The sequence below is a fragment of the Miniopterus natalensis genome, chromosome 4, assembly GCF_054644295.1.
Source record: "Miniopterus natalensis isolate mMinNat1 chromosome 4, mMinNat1.hap1, whole genome shotgun sequence".
In the NCBI taxonomy this organism is placed as follows: Eukaryota; Metazoa; Chordata; class Mammalia; order Chiroptera; family Miniopteridae; genus Miniopterus; species Miniopterus natalensis.
Genome location: NC_142084.1, coordinates 11,484,599 through 11,501,491, shown reverse-complemented (window position 1 = coordinate 11,501,491; position 16,893 = coordinate 11,484,599). Strand labels below are relative to the sequence as shown.

Genomic DNA, 16,893 nt, shown 5'->3' with positions numbered 1-16,893 from the left:
AAAGCCACCGTGCTCAGATGCAGGAAGAGGGCATATTTTGCAATCGTGAGAAAATAAAGCCTCTACCCCTCAGCAAGCACTTTGGCTTAATGACTCGGTCAAGGGGGAGGAGGGACATCTGTCTCGTTCCCATTTTGAATTTGGCTGGAGAGTCAGAGATCTCTCCATGCCCACGTTATAGGTGTGCCCCCCCCCAGCAGGTGCTCAGGTAACATGGGACCACGATGTGCTGAGTCCTGAAAGTCCGACTTCACCAGTGAAATGCCTGTGTTCTCTCTCCCCAGTACCTAGCCCGTACATGTGTTGTATTTATATAGATTTGAAGTTTTGTGGTCCTACAATGACATAACTACAAAAGACGCTCAGTAAACAGGGACCAAAAAATACTGTGTCAGAACTTTGGGAAGCATCTAGGACATGCTGAGGGTGACATTTTGCATCACAGCTCATCTTAACAGGCTACTATGATATTCGGCATCAACATTAGTCAGCATTTTCTCTTTGATATCGGGAATCTACATTGCACAACTGATTGAAAATGAACTTTATATCGGAAACCTTCCAAAATTTCACATCCTCTTGTCCCACCGTGATAAGCACATGGGGACAGGAACCGCATCTTCCAAGTCTGTCTACCCATTGTATTTAGCACAATGCCGTGTTCACATTTATCGACCGGTTCCTTGTGTTCTTTGATCTCACCATTTCTCTAAGCTTGATGATCCTATTTTCTCACGTGTTACCCTCAGTGACAATTTCACTACATTGTAGGGATTTTCAAATGACACCAACATTTCAGGATGAACTAATCGACCCCAGGATGAAGGATGCTTGTCCATGAGATAAATCCTATTTAAATCCTCATGTTCGGTTAAAGATATAAGAGAAGATGAAAGCAAGTGTCATTATAAGCTTCAAGGGGGTCCACGTTCCCCTGCCCTCTGCTGCCCCTGGGCTGTGCTTGATGACCATGGGTGGCCAGCGGGTGCTTTGAGTAATTCAGCAGATAAAGGGACCTGCACCGATGGGGCTGGAAGCTGCTGGAGTGGTCAGAGCTCTCACAGCTCAGTTACTGGTACCACCTACCGAGCTGTCAAAGTGGAATTATATGAACTACACAGAGGCTTGAATTAGCCGATATATTTAAACATAGGTCAATTACACACGCGGGAGTCTCCTTCCCTTCTCTGTCCCCTAGTGTGGCACTGAAGGTGGCCGTGTTCATTATATGAAGCATGAACTAAACCCATAATAAACCCACCATCTCCGTCAGTGTGTTAGACTTACCTTTTCTGGCCCTTGATTTCCTCAAGCGGCCAAAAGGAAGAAATACTCTGAACTCAGAGGGTTTTGTGAAGATCAATTACAATAATGGATAAGAAGGGGCTCTGCAAATGTGCTAAATAGCAAAAGGTATCAATTTAATCATTTATGTTTAAAAAAAACAAACCCAAAATACCCAAGAGTCTTCGAGTGCACAGAATTTGTGAGTTTCCTCCCCTAGTCTTTGCCGACTCATTCAAAGCCCTTCGTCGTAGGCACTCGGGTCAGAAAGCTGGGAGTCTCCTGGATTCCTCCCTTGACCTCACCTTCCACGCCTCATGTTTAAACGGGTCCTGTTAACTTGCCACTCAAAGCATTGCCCAAACTGGCCCAATCTCAGCCTAAGCCACCGTCATCTGTGGCCCGGACCATTTTAATAGCCTTCTAACTCTTCTCCTGGCATTCACTCTTCCTCCTGACGTTTCATGCTTTACATAGTCAGAGTGATAGATTTACAAGTGTAATCACGTTACTCCTTTACGCAAAGCCCTCCCGGGCTGTCCCTTCCTAAGCACAGCAAAGGCCAGCTTCCTTACCTTGGCCTACAGGGCTACCTGTTGCCCAACTCCCAAGTCCTCTGCATAGCAGACAATGGGAATGGAGCCCTGGGGTTATGCAAGGTGACTGTCCTGAGTGTGGAGTCCTCCTATTGCCCCTCAGCTGCTCCTTCTCCTGACACGACAGCCAGCCAACTGGTCAACCTGCTGCCCGCGACCTGCCACGCACAGTCCAGACTCAGAGCCTCTGCATCTGCTGCTGCTGCTCCTCCAGAAACACTTCTCACCAAACCTTGCACTATCTTATCTGCCTAGGTGTTGAATGTCTACCTCCATCTACTTGGATAAAGTGCCATGAGGGCAGGAGGTACCATCTTCCCAGTGTCTGCGACAGTGCCTGGCACATGGGCGCAACAATAAACATCTGTTAAATAAACGAATAGTACGCTGATTACCATCTTCTCATGGATTCCTCTTCCCTCCGCTTTGCCTACAAATGCCAGGGCATTCCCAAAGCTAGAAATGAGCGACAGGACGGGGTCACCCACTCTTTGGTGGGAGCCTTTTCACTGTAAAGGGAATTACCAGGTGCACATTTCTCAGACTGTGTGACCATCGCTGCTCTACACGCATTTATTTAGCATCCTCACTATGCTAAGTGCAGAAGGGGAAAATAAAGAGCTTTAACCATAACGGAAGAACCATTTAATGGAGACAGAAATGGAGGCAGATCATTTTAACCTGTAATATCAGGTGCTCTGATGGGGGTGCTTAGTCCTACTTGGTGACACATGAAGAGTGTAGTGGGCAGAATGACCTGAGGATGTCCGAGTCCCAATCCCCAGAACCTGTGAACGTTACCTTTCATGGCAAAGGGGAATTAAGATTGTAGGTGGAATTAAGGTTACTAATCAGCTGACCTTAAAAAAAAGATTAGTCTGAATTACCTGGCTGGGCACAGTGGGATCACAAAGGTCCCAAAAAGAGAAGAGGGGGGTAGAGGAGGAGAGTCAGAGAGATGCAATGTGAGCAGGACTTGTCCCACTGTTACTGGCTTTCAGATGGAGAAAGGGGCCCTAAGCCAAGGAATGTGGGCAGCCCCTGGAAGCTGAAAAGGCAGGGAGACAGAGTCTTCCCTAGGGCCTCCAGAAGGAACATGGCTCTGCCAACACCTTGATTTTAACCAGAGGCCCATGCTGGACTTCTGACCTACAGAACTGTAAAATGATAAATTTACGTTGTTTTTAGTCACCAAGTTTGCAGAGACTTGTTACAGTAGCCACAGGAAACTAACACAGAAAAGAAAAGGTGAACTTTCTATATCGCCTCTGGTGGGAAGGGACAGGCTATCATAAGACCTATTCTGCCCCGGACAGGGCCCTCTCTGGGGAAAATTCCTCCCAGGTATTTCCTTGACTGGGGTTCTCTTGAACCTCAAATTCAGGATGCTCACCCAGCCCATGACTGTTTTGTCAGCGATGGCTTGTCATGGACTATCATGACGGGCAAGTTAGCCTCGACACGTCCCAAGCCCAGGGCAGCCAGAGCCACCTATAGCCTCAGCCAACCTTTCCCACCCGTGTGCACCTGGGAGCTGTGTCCACGTGCCTGAGCCAATTTCAGCGTCCACGGCCTTCTCATCCAAGACCCCTAGTGGGGAGAGGGCAGGGCCCGGGAGGTGTCAACTGCTAATGAAGGACACTCATCTCCAAAATTAATATGTTTTCCAGTTCTTAGGAAAATCCACTCAACTGGAGTCTCCAGGATGACTAATTAACTACTGGTTAAATTATTAAAAAATGGAAATGAAGATGAAAGAATTCTGTTTTTACTCCGTGGCTTGGGCTTGCCTGCTCTGCTGTTAACGACTGTGGAGCTTGAATGGAGTAGACACTGGATTGGGGAGAGGGGAGCAGGAAGGGGCTCAGTGAATTCTGCTCCTTACAACAAGTCTTAGTTTTGGCTTTTCCCCAGGAGGGGTGGGTGGGTGTGTTCATAAGCCTGTCATCAACCAAAATCTTTTTCATAAAGGGCCTTGTCTTCTTCACCTAACCAAGTTCCCCTGCAATAAACACTGGTAATTACACCCCCGATCAAGACCGAACCCCTTTTGGAAGCTGTGCCAAACCTCGGAGGTTTTAAGATTCACTGTGGCTGCCGTCTCAGCTGACATCTCTGGACACATTCCATCAGAGACCTGAGTGAATGAGCCTTAGGTTTACTAAGGGACCGAGGGCCTGTGGAGCCAGGACACAGCAGTTAGGTTTGTAGATGAGACTGAATGACGACAGTGGATTTCACGTCTGTCCAAGGACAAGGTTAGTTGTGCACTTAAAACTGTTGGGCCAAGGGATCTAGCCGATGGGGATTACATAAAGCGGAGTGCCATGCAGTCATCCTTCTGGATGTTAGAAAAAGATCATTCTCTTTCTCCTACTGCCAAAGACTCAGAGGAATGAGAAGAGTGAATTCTGCTCTTGGAAGCAGACAGACCTGGGTTCGAACCTTGGCTCCCGCACTGTGACCTGAGGCAAGTTTTTTTTTTTTTTAATCCTCAAGGATATTTTTTCCCATTGGTTTTCAGGGAGAGTGGAAGAGAGAGAAACTTCGATGTGAGAGAGACACATCAATTGGTTGCCTCCTGCGTGAGCCTTGACCAGGGCCCGGATTGAGCCTGCAACCGAGGTATGTACCTTTGCCTGGAATCAAACCCGGGACCCTTCAGTCTGCGGGCCGATGCTCTAACCACTGAGCAAAACTGGCTAGGCTGCGGCAAATTTCTTTCTCTCTGGGCCTCATCTATAAATTGGAGTTACTAAGACCAGTCTTTGTGGGTTGCTATGAGACTTAGGTACAGAAGGGGTCAAAAATAATATCCATGTCCCTCCACTACACACACCTTTGGAGGAAAACGATTTCTGACTTGGATCAAACTTGGCCCTATTTGCACTGGAACTCAGGCTGTTTTGCCAATGACCACATTATTTACTAAAACATCTCAGAATTTAGGGCCTAAAGTGCTTATTCCTTTCCCCCACAGCATAAAACAGTCAGATTATCCTCACACCAGGCAGATTTAAGTGTGCTATAGGGCTGATGCAGAAGCGCCTTGGACAGGCAGCCTGCCTTGGTTTCACCTGAAGGAGGGAATTTCTGTGGCCAAGTGTGAGCTGCAGATCTGGCAGTGCAGAAGGGCCTTGCTGCTGGACTAGAATGACTGCAGGCTGCGGACTTGCTGGCAGAGCCCATGCAAGAGGCTGAGTGCTGCAGAGCTGCCCGGCAGTGCTGCTGAGAGGAACCTGGCTCCTCACCCTGTCCTTCAAGATCCTCCCCAGCCAGCTTGATCTCCTGCAAGTCCCCAGCACGAGCCATGCCCTCTCAACAGGTTGGAGTGAGGCAGGTCTGCCCGTTAGGATGGAGTTAGATGCAACCCAGTGTGAACGCCGAGAAAGAAGACACCTACTAAGAAGGGCTTCTGGTGGCTAACTGGGCTCAGATTAGAAAACAAAAAGGAGAGCCTAGCAGCCATTTCTACACAGGGGGCTCTCATGCAAACTGCTCTTCAGGGAGAAGCCTGCACTGAACTGCCTGCCTGCACTGAGCTGCTGCCATCTGAGCCACCCTTATAGAGGAGCTCGGGGAATCCTGTTTCAACCAACAGGACTGAGGCTTTCCCCATCCAATCAGAGCTGTGCAGCTGCTCTCTTCTGACCAATCAGGACAGTACCTTTTGGGCCAATCAAACTTCGACGATTTGGAGTCCTCATTTGCATGAGGACAAACCAATCGGAGGCCAAGGGTGGGGACTTCTGTTCATATAAGCCAGCTCCCTTCTGGCTCAGAGAGTACACTTCTGTTTTCTACTGAAGACTGAGCTAGAACACCAAAGACATCTTGCCAGAGCAGCGTGGAGCAGACCAGTGCAGACCAGTGTAGACCAGAGCAGAACAGCACAGACCAGCACAGAACGGAGCAAAGCACAGCAGTGTAGACCAGTGCAGTGCAGAGCAGACTGGCAAGGAGCGGAGCAGAGCTGTCTAGCGGGAGCGGGGTCTGCAGGAGAGGGCTCTGGCCCCAGGGCTCCCTGCTAGCTGTGCTGTTTTCACAGCCCTGCCGTATCACAGTTGAGCTGTTCTGCATTGCATGCCGTTACCTTCTTCACCATACCCCAAAACTGGGGATTCCTGTTGACACAAGGAACCGTAGACACTAAGCATGGTCTTCACATGTGTGATTGATTTTATCCAGCCAATGTGCAGTATGAACCTACTATGTGCCATGCAGCGTGTTCACTGCTTTACTAAAATTAACTAATTAATGGCCAAAGATTTCCATGAGACCAAATCCCATGGTCACTTCTCTGATCTCATCTTTCTTGACCTCTCAGAAGCATTTGCCATATTGGTCCTGATATCTTTCTAAATCTCTCCCCTCTCTTGGCTTCTGTGCCTACCCTTCCCCCAACCACACCCCATGTTTTTCACTTACCTCCCTGGCAGCTCACACTCAGTGTCCTGTAAAAGAGCGCCTCCTCTTTGCCCCCCCACCCCCACCCCATTGGCAAATGCTGTCATGTCCTTGGCCTCCATCCTGGACTCTGCTCCTTGCCATCTACACCCTCTCCCCTAAGTCACGTCACTCCTTCCCACGGCTTTAAATACCATAACATGCTCGGGGCTCCTAAATTCTTATCTCCAGCCCAGACCTCTTCCCTGACTTCCAGACACAGCCATCCAACGGTTACCAGACTTCTCCAAGCGGGTGTATCACATCCACCTCAAACTGGACACATCCAAAAGCGAACCCTTGCTCTTTCCACACCAAACCAATTCTTTCCTCTCTCATCAGTGCATGTTACCACTGCACCCCTACTTGCTCAAGATCAAAACCTAAGGGTTATCTTAGATTCCTTCTTTCTAGTCCCTCTCCACTTCCAGCGTCTCAGCAAGCCTTGCCTTATCTCCTCAGTAGACTGCACCTGTCCACTTATTACCCTTCACTGCCCCCACCCTAGTCAGGGTCATTCTCATTTCTTCTTCAGACTATGGCAAGAGCCTCCTAATTAGTCTGTTTCTAGACTTGGCCCCTGTCCTCCCTGCCCCCACTTCTGAGAACTCTTTTAAGGCCATAAACAGAGTATTCACTTTCCTGCTAAGAACCATCTACTGGCTTCCATCTCCCTTAGAATGAAGTCCAGGTGCTCGGCCCTGGTCTGCAGGATCGGCCCCACCTACCTTCTCAGCCTCGGTGGTCCTCCCCATCATTCCCCAGCCCACTAGCCTCCATCTGCTGGTCACCTTCCTATTATTTGAACACATAGGGTTGTTCCTGAGCTTGGGCCTTCATATTAGATGTTCTCTCTCTGTTTGGCTCCTTTGGAGAGTTCAGGTCTCAATGCAAACTTCTTAACCCTGTTTAATCTTCTTACAGCTTTTATCACTGTCTGAAATTATCTCGCTTATTTGCATACGTGTGTGTTTTCACTCCTCCCTCCCTATTAGAATGTAAGCTTCTTGAAAGCAGGAATGAGTAGGTGTTTAAGAGATCTTAGCGGAATAAGTGATTTCTGGTGTCCTGGTTAAGAGGTACAGGCCTGGATCAAACCTCAGCTCTGTCACTTGTCCTTTGGTGGCCATAAGAGTATCGTTTCCCCTCTTAGCTAGTTTCCTTATCTGTAAAAAGTGACTAATAATCATATGAACCTCAGGGTTATCAGGAGGATTGAATGAGCTCATACCTTGGCGTACTTTCTGGAAAGAATAAAATGTCATAGAAATTAGCTTTGGTCATGGCTGCTGACATTACTATATGTACAACTATTGCTGTGGGTCAGGGACTGTGCCCAGAGCACAATCACTTCTCAGCCCTGTCACCCGGAGGGAAGGATCGACGTGGCACCTTGCCCAGGAGGCCTGCGGTGAGCGAGCCTGCAGCCCATATCTGGGGAAACTGTCAGCTCCGGGGCCTGTGCTCTGGATTATTTCCGTGTCTTCTATTAGAGGCTAAACTGCATTCCCCCCAATTCACAGTAGAAGCCCTAACCCCCAACACCTCAGGATATCACCATATTTGAAGACGGGGTCTTGAAGAGGTAATGAAATGAAAATGGGTGGGCCTAATGCAACATGACTGGTGCCATAGAAGGGGAGTCTGAGACACGGTGTGTGCAGAGGGAAGGTGGCGTGAAGACAGAGAAGCCGGGCATCCCAAGCCAAGGAGAGGGGTTAGATGGATCCTGTCTTCACAGCCTCAGACGATCCCAACCCTGCTGACAGTTTGATCTCAGACTTCCAGCCTCCAGAACGGCGAGACAATAAAGTTTTGTTGTGTAAGCCATCCAGTTTGCGGTAGTTGGTTACAGCAACTCTTGTAAATGAATACACTGTCTTTTATCTGTCTTCTCCCATCTGCCTGCCTTCCTACCACCGATGTTCAGTGAAACACAGCTCCAGGCTGGGCATGGTGCTAATTATTGGTGATTCAGTGGCTGGTAAGATAAGTAAGGTCCTTGCCCTCATGGAGATGACATTCTAATAGGGAAGACAGAGGAAGAAAAGCAAACATCTATAGATGAGTGCTGCGGAAAAAATAAAGGAATAGAATTTGGTGATAAGATAGAAAAAGGGTACAGATGGGATGAACAGAGAAGTCCTCTCCGAGGTGACATTTTCCCAGAGACCTAAAGAGTGAGAATAGTGCAGACAAGTGGGGCATGGTGGGAGAGCATTCCAGGCAGAGGAAAAGCCTGTGCAAAGGCCCTGGGGCAGGAAAGGGCTGGGTGTATTGGAGATGCAGGAAGCAGGGCTACGTGGCTGGGCTAGGTATAGCTGAGGTTATAGAGGGGTAGGGATCAGATTCAAGCAGGGCATTGGAAAGGTATTCAGATTTAATGTCTCTTTCATTTCCTAGGTTGCCATTCATCACCCCTGCCCAGTGTCTCCACTCAACTCCCAATACTCATGCATTGAAAGGGAAAAGCACCATTCAGGCCAGCCAGTTGCCGCTGCCATCAGCACCCCATTGTTTGAGGTATGAGACTCTCAAGCTGCAAACCCACCCCTGTCACTACCACCAGAAGCCACAGGGAAAAAAACAGAGACATGAGGGAGAGAGTCATCCCCTCTACCCCCTGCTGAGTATGCAGAGTGAGGCACATATGGAAATTAATATATGCAGCTCTGATAACACCATCTCCTTGGCATTTTGATTAAACGCCGACGGTTATTAAATACCCTCCTTCTCGGAGCTCATCTCTGAGAGGCGATGTTGCTTTTCATTTGGAGCCCTGATGAACTGTCTCAATTCCGTTCGCGCACCTCGGCTGAGCCGTGGTGGGCTGCAGGCTGGCGTTTGAGGGGGATGGAGAAAATCAATATGAAATGTCAGGCGAGAGGTCAGACTGAACTTGTTTTCCCGGCTGGCAGGAGCCTGCGGCAGCCGAACAAAGGGAGATGTGCAGCAAAGAAGGTCGGCACTTTGGACGAGTCAGGAAAATGAATTTCATTCACTTCTTAATTAGATTAGGAGCTGACGGCTGGCAATTCAGAGCGCTGCTGGTGTTGGGATGGGATGGCATGGGGAGGTGGGGCTGAGGCAGAGGCCTGCAGGCTGCTAGTGAGCTCCTGGGTCTCACTAGGGACTGTGTCCAGACTTAGGGTTGTGTGGGACCCAGGCTGGAGGCAGGAGCAGCCTCTGGGGGTCCCTGGGTGTGCGGCTTGGCAGGTCTCCTGCTCTGTGGGCACCATGACCCTTCCCTGTTCTGTCTTTAGGCCACAGTCAGTGGTCACTACCTTGGGTTATAAAGTCCTTGCCATATCCCCTCATAGTCTATGTGTCTCTGTTTCATACCAATTAATTACATCTCTCCTCCTTAGACACTGTGATGGTTAATTTTATACATCAACCTGACTGGGCCATCGCATGCCTAGATCTTTGGTCAAACCTTATTCCGGGTGCTTCCATGAGGGTATTTTTGGATGAATTTAACATTTAAGTTGAGAGACTGAGTAGAGCAGATTGCCCTCCCTAATGTGGGTGGGCCTCATCCAATCAGTTGAAGGCCCGAATAGAACAGAAAGGCTGGGCCTCCCCAAATAAGAGGGAATACCCGGCTCCTTGGAGCTGGGACATCAATGTTTCTTTCCCGCCTTTGCACTTGAACTAAAACATTGGCTCTTCCTGGATAATGAACCTGTTGGCCTTTGGAGTGGAACTACGTCATCAGCTTTCCTGAGCCTCAGGCTTTCGGACTGAGACTGGAACTAGGCCACTGGCTTTCCTGGGTCTCCTGCAGTCCCACTGCAGAGGTTGGGACTTGTTAGCCTCCATAATCAGATAAACCAAGTACTTATAATACATCTCACACACACACATTTATGTGTATGTATATGAGATATAGATGTCCTATTGGCCCTATTTCTCTAGAGAACCTCGCTAGTATAGACAATGAGCTCTAGGAGGGAGGAATCCAGGTCTGGTTTTGCTCACCATTGCATCCCCAGAGTCTGGTACATATAGTATGTGCTCAACAAATACTAATTAAATAAAGGAACAATTGAGCTTCATATATCTGGGGAAAGGGATGGAGTTCCAAGCACCTTATAGCTGCAGGCTAGCACAGAGGGAATCCCGGAGGAATAATTGTGTAACTATTGCTGTCATTTATTGACTCCCGTGTCCCAGCAGGTGCTAGGTGTTCCCCATATGAAGATGTTTATTTCTCATAAATAGCTGGCCCTATGAGGCTGCCTTTATTATTTTATTTTCAAATGATGAGCTTGGGCCTCAGAAGGGTTAAATCACTTGCCCAAGGCCACACAGCCACTGAGTGTCACAGCTGAGTTCTGATTCCAAAGCTGCTTCTCTAAACTGTTCTAGTTCTGGAAGTTTCTAAGGCCTTGTCTTTTTTCCATCCTGAGTTGAGGGTTTATCAAGACTCCTGTTCAGCTTATTCCTCAGTATCCAGCACTCGTGTGGGTCTGTGTGACCCCGCGACCCAGGCTGGTGTCCACCACACTGGCTGTGAGCACCGGGGCTTCTCATGCCATCTCTGGCATCCATGTGGAGTTGGTGGCCCTTCGAGCCTGGTTCCACTTTTGCTCACCAGAGAGGCCCTACCTCCTTAGTCAGCTCATGTCACCTCACACACAGCATCTTCCAAACTGAACCCCAGCTCTCCACTCTCCTCCAGTATGGCTTGTGAGTAGTCCCCATTCCACATGCTGTTCATGTCGACCCTCGGGCATAAATTTATCGAATAAATATTTGCTGAGCACCTACTTAGTGTCAGGCCTTGGTAATATGATGTGAGCAAAACAGATTCAATTCTTCGGAGAGCTTATAGTCTAGAGGGATGGACCCTGAACATAAACTAACATCCATGGCTGGTGAAGGCCAGTCTCTAATATCACATCACCCACAGTTATCCTAAAAGAAAACAAATGCTCTATTTTCTTTTCTTTTTCAATTTCCGTAGCAACCATCCTTATCTAGGTCATAAGTTTCCATTTATTACCTTTTAATTATCCCATGTTTCTTCCCAACACCACCGTGTTAACCTTCCATAAAATAGGAATTCTATAACTCTGTTCTCCAGCCAAATGATCTCAAATTGCTCTCTGCATATTAGGAACTGGAGCACATGGATGTATCCTTGAAGGTCAGGGAGGAGGAGGGCATGGGGTATGCAAAGTGGTACAGGAGGCCATAGGATAAATGCTGCATCTTTTGGGAACATCAATTTCGCTTGAAATTTGCGGTGGGTAGAAATGTAATTTTAAATCAAAGAGAAAGCAGAGATTCTAATGGGAATAAATACAGAATTCAGGTAACATTTTAAGATGGAAAAATAAAACTTCAGAGAAAATCAGCTGTGGGTAGCACCTTCCCCAGCGTTTCTGGCCTCTGCCAGGCACATGCTGTTTCGCCTTCGCTGACAGGCCAGGGCACCCAGAGCTCCTCAGAGAGGCCGGCTGCCCCTGGGTACCCCTCCTTCCCCGCAGCAAGGCTCAGGCCTGGCCTCAGGAGGGCTGTAGTTGGTGGAAAACTTTAAGAAGGACTGGCTACCATAGGAGCCAGACTCTGGGTATAGAGCAGGCACTCAATGAATGAATGAATGAACGAACGAACACGTGAAGGCATAAACTTTTGACCTTGATCGTCGAGGTCCAGCCTGACATGAACCATCACCCTGACTTGACCTCATTTCCTCAATACTCTCCTCTCACCGAAGCCCGAGAGTTCTTACCAAGGCTCTTTCAAGACTCCATGGAACTTCTTGAGTCCCTTCTGTGCGTGCTGCTGGGGACACCCTTCTCTCTGGTCCCCCCTGACCAGACACTACTTGTGCTTCGACGGCTCAGCCCCTGCCATCCCCGTGAGGTCTGTCCCAAGAGCCCCCCCGCTCTGAACATCCCAGCCCCTAGCTGCCTCCACGGCTCGCTTGGGAATTACACGCGCACTGCCTGACACACTCTCCCTGAAATGCCTCCTGGGCACCTCTGAGCTCACCAGCCAGATTTTCAGTTCTGGATACAGGAGATGTCTTACCTCCCACTGACCCCTTCAGAGGTTGTAATAGTAACAGATACGTCACAGATACAACAAAATCATGCTGAAGGACTGACAAGGAATTTTAATCCAGATCTGTGGCTCTCAACCGGGAGCCATTTTCCTCCCAGGTGATATTTCTCAATGTAATGACATCTACCTTTGGTTGTCACAACTAGAAGGGGTTTGTTCCTGGCATCTAGTGGGTAGAGGCCAGGGATGCTGCTAAACATCCTACAAGAACAGCCTTGTCCCCCAAAGGACTGTGTCCCCCAAATGCCGCAGTGCCGCTGTTAAGAAATCCTGCGTACATTAGAGCATCTTCCTAACGTGTTCCCCAGCTCTTTACTTTCCCAGTCAGAACCCAACCTCCGTCCTTCTGTTTGAGTCTAAGAAACTCTCTAAAAATGAATTCTGATCATATTACTCCCCTGTTACTTTAATAGCTATTCACTGACTGAAAAAACTCAAGTTCTTTATCATTTTACATATGACCAGCCTCTTGCATTCCTCCCGAGATTCAATTCTCTTCCTTCTCTAAGCCATTCCCTACGTACCAGCCAAATCAGCCATCCACACGCTCTTGCGTGCCTCAGTACCTTTGCACATGCTGACCCTGCTGACTTGAACACTTTTTCCCTTGTTGGTTTATAATAAATACTGCTCAAAGATCAACACCATCAGCAACTATTTATTAAGCATCTACCATGGGCCAGGCACTGTCTTACATGCTGGGGAAACAGCTGTGAACAAAACAGAGTAAGTTCCTGCCCTCAAGAAGCGGATGGTCTAGATCCACGCTCTCCAACAGAACTTTCTGCAGCGATGAAAATGTCTGAAATCTGCACTGGCCAACATGGTAGCCACACATGGCTAGTCAGCCCTTGAGGTGTAGATAATCTGAATTGAAAACCTGCTTTGAAGACTTAGTATGAAAAAAAATAAAACATCTCCTTAACAATTCTTAACTGTTATCTCATCGAAGCTCCATGACAAACCCGTGAAGTGGATGTTATTATTCTACCCATTTTACATATGAGAAAACTGAGGCTCAGAAAGGTTAAGGAAAGCTGGATAAAGTCATACAGCTAATCAGGGGTGAAGCCTGGCTTTGACCTGGGTCTGTGGGAGTCTAGAGTCCACACAACCTACAAACCACATGGATGAGCACTGCCTCCCAGGCACCTTTACTCTGGGGAGTTTTCTAGAAAGCGTTCCTGCTGGCTCTAGCCCAGCCTCCTGACCACTGAGCACGCTGTGAGAGCCAGCTGACATTTGCTTCCCCAGCTGACGTCGGTCTCAGCCTCCGGCCTCCAAGCCTCAGCCCCGCTGGTTTGGAGCCGCTTTGCTCCATCCACGCCCTGCAAACTCCAGCGGGACCCGAGGCCTATGCCTCTGGCTGAACCACCCCCCACCCCGTGCCCACTAGAACCACTGGGACTTCTAGAGTGCTGGTTCCCAAAGTTGCAATCTCTCCAAGAAGCTACGAGTGCCTCCCCCAGCAACTATCCCTTTAACAAAGACTGAGTTATAATTCACACATAACATTATATTAGTTTCAGGTGTACAACGTGACTTGATGTATGTAATATAATACGAAATAAACACAGTAAGTCCAGTCAGCATCCATCACCACACACAGGCATTTTTTCTTGTGATGAAAACTTTTAAGATCTCCTCTCTTAGCAACTTTCAAATACACAATCCGGTGTGACCACCTTAGTCACCACCCCCAGGTGCCACTCTCGATGGCCTGTAAATTCTCAGCCTCCCGCACAGGCCAGCAGGCCCGCTTAGCTCTCCTGCTGAGGTCTCCCCAGAGCCCACCGCCCTCGTCCAGGTCGCGATCACCTCCTGCCTGGATGTGGCAACAACCCCCCCCCCGCCGGTTTCCCCTTTCCTCCCCCCACCGCAGCAAGACTGATCTTAAAACATAATTCAGACCCTGTCCCAGTGCTACGTGACAGGGCTCATGTCTTCCTCATCTCCCACTCCCCGGCCTGCAGCGGGCGTTTGTGGGACCGAACGTGAGGTGTCACCTTTACTGAAACACCCCCCGTGGAGCTGGCCCCCGAGTCAGGCGGGTGCTTGCGGCTTCTTTGCTCCCAGTGTGTCCGATGCGGGAAAGGAGATCGAGACCCTCTGGGCCCTGCCCCTCTCCTCCCACATGTCAGCGGCCAGTGCCCCCCTCCCCCCCCAGCTCTGCGCTGCTCGCTACTCACATTTAGTGTGCCTGTCACACAGGGCGGACGCCCTCATGTCGCACAGCCGGATTGTCCCTTTGCTGCTGCTGTACACGAAGGTGTTGCAGTGATGCGGGTGGAACTCGGCTGCCGTGATCACCTCCGTGAGCTCCTCCATGTTGGCTGGCTTAATGTCCACGATGTCTGGCACAGGGGGTCAAGGAGCCACACCAGGAGGAGGGGGCAGAAACGCGGGGTGGAGAGTAACACGCGAGCGTTTACCAGGCCCGGTGGGTCCTCATCAAAACTCGGAGCGCATGGGCAGGTAGTACTGGTTCCAGGCAGACGAGGCCCGGCTGACCCAGGGGTCAGAGGCAGCATTAGAACTCAGGTCTCCCCGGCCCCTTTCCAGTATTCCGTTCTCTGTAACTTGGAGAGGTCCCATCCAAGTTATGGGCTCATGCAACTGTGCGAAGGTGTGCCAAGTTGCAGACTTCCATTTCTCATTTTGCAATGGTGGTTACCAAACTTGTCCCATGCCAACTAAATAATTCAGTTTATTGGAACCTTTACCTAGACTCCTGGGCTGATAAATAACATCTATGCTGCGCTGTGAATCCTATTCTGTGAAATCTCTGAGCTCGTCTTTAATACATTGATAATGATGATGATGATAATATAATAATAGCCACCATTTATTGAGCACTGACTGTAGGTCGATCACTATTCAAAGCACATCAGGTACTTTATCTCATCTAATCCTTACAACAGCTCTACAATCATCACTTTTCTTATCCGCATGTTCCAGGGGGTGGAAACAGAAGCTCAGGGTACGTAAAGTAACCTCCCCAAGTCATGTGGCCAGAGAGTGACAGCTCTAGGATTTTACCCCAGGCACCAAATTTGTGTTCTTTAGTAATTATGCAAAACTTCTCTTATCGAAGGTATTTGGGGGCTCAGGTCTCCATAAGTTGAGATTTGCTTTAGGGCTTGTGTGGGAGTTTAAGCATCAGAAAGAGGCCATCCAGTGGTATGGCGAGATAGTTTTACCTCCTATGGGATATACCACACCCTTAGTTTATCATTGTTTTATTTTTCTTAGTTTTTTTACTTTCTGATCAAGAATTATTATACCTCCATTTTTAAAGGCCACATCCTTGTATCCTGCAATGAAACATTTGACCTTTCACTTGTGAAGGTGGCTTAACAGAAACAAACATCTTCAGTAGGGTGGCTGGTACCCATGAGGCGTGGGTCTGGACTGATTCCTTCATGCCCAACCGAGAGCTCAAGGGGGCCTGGGCGCAGGTTGGGAGGCACCTGGCTGGGGCTGAGGTCTGAGGACCCAGCAACTTCCTGCGAAGGAGCAGGCCTCCTGATGTGGATGCCTGTACGGGAAAGCTGACCAAAATGATTCCCACCTTTCCTACACTTGACAGCTTTGAGCCACCTCTGTGGTTTCTGCCCCACCTGCATAGCCTCAGGCTGTACTTTTATATCACTGTTCCTTCTCCTGATCAAGTTCAATTGACTCACTTGTCTTTACTTAGCCTTGTCCAAGCAGTAATCCAATATTCATAAAATCATGGGGCTAAGGAGCTAGTTACACTTTAAATAATACGCATGAAAATAAATGCGTAACAGTTAAACTCAAACCATTGCTGTGTGTGCCAGGAGTTTATGAATCTGGTTTTGGGAAACACTATTGAATGGGCAAGAGGTGACTTGATACACAGCCTCTCCTGTTAGCTGAGATGGATACAGACTCTCCTATTAGCTGGGATGGATACAGACTCTCCCGTTAGGCTGGGGTGGATACAGACTCTCCTATTAGCTGGGATGGATACAGACTCTCCCGCTAGGCTGGGGTGGATACAGACTCTCCTGTTAGCTGGGATGGATACAGACTCTCCCATTAGGCTGGGATGGATACAGACTCTCCCGTTAGGCTGGGGTGGATACAGACTCTCCTGTTAGCTGGGATGGATACAGACTCTCCCGTTAGGCTGGGATGGATACAGACTCTCCTGTTAGCTGGGATGGATACAGACTCTCCCGTTAGGCTGGGATGGATACAGACTCTCCCATTAGGCTGGGATGGATACAGACTCTCCCGCTAGGCTGGGGTGGATACAGACTCTCCTGTTAGCTGGGATGGATACAGACTCTCCCGTTAGGCTGGGATGGATACAGACTCTCCTGTTAGCTGGGATGGATACAGACTCTCCTGTTAGCTGGGATGGATACAGACTCTCCTATTAGCTGGGATGGATACAAACTCTCCTGTTAGCTGGGATGGATACAGACTCTCCCGCTAGGCTGGGATGGATACAGACTCTCCT

General features: G+C 48.9%; 1 protein-coding gene across 3 annotated transcripts in view; it reads right to left on the bottom strand.

The window, feature by feature from the left end:
- PPP2R2B (protein phosphatase 2 regulatory subunit Bbeta) overlaps positions 1 to 16,893 on the bottom strand; it is a 365,106-nt gene that overhangs the window by 22,184 nt on the left and 326,029 nt on the right. For all 3 annotated transcript variants that reach the window (XM_016202915.2, XM_016202913.2, XM_087815919.1), the window contains one exon: positions 14,591 to 14,755. In XM_016202915.2, the coding sequence (XP_016058401.2) occupies positions 14,591 to 14,755 (165 nt within the window). The remainder of the gene's footprint in view (positions 1 to 14,590; positions 14,756 to 16,893) is intronic.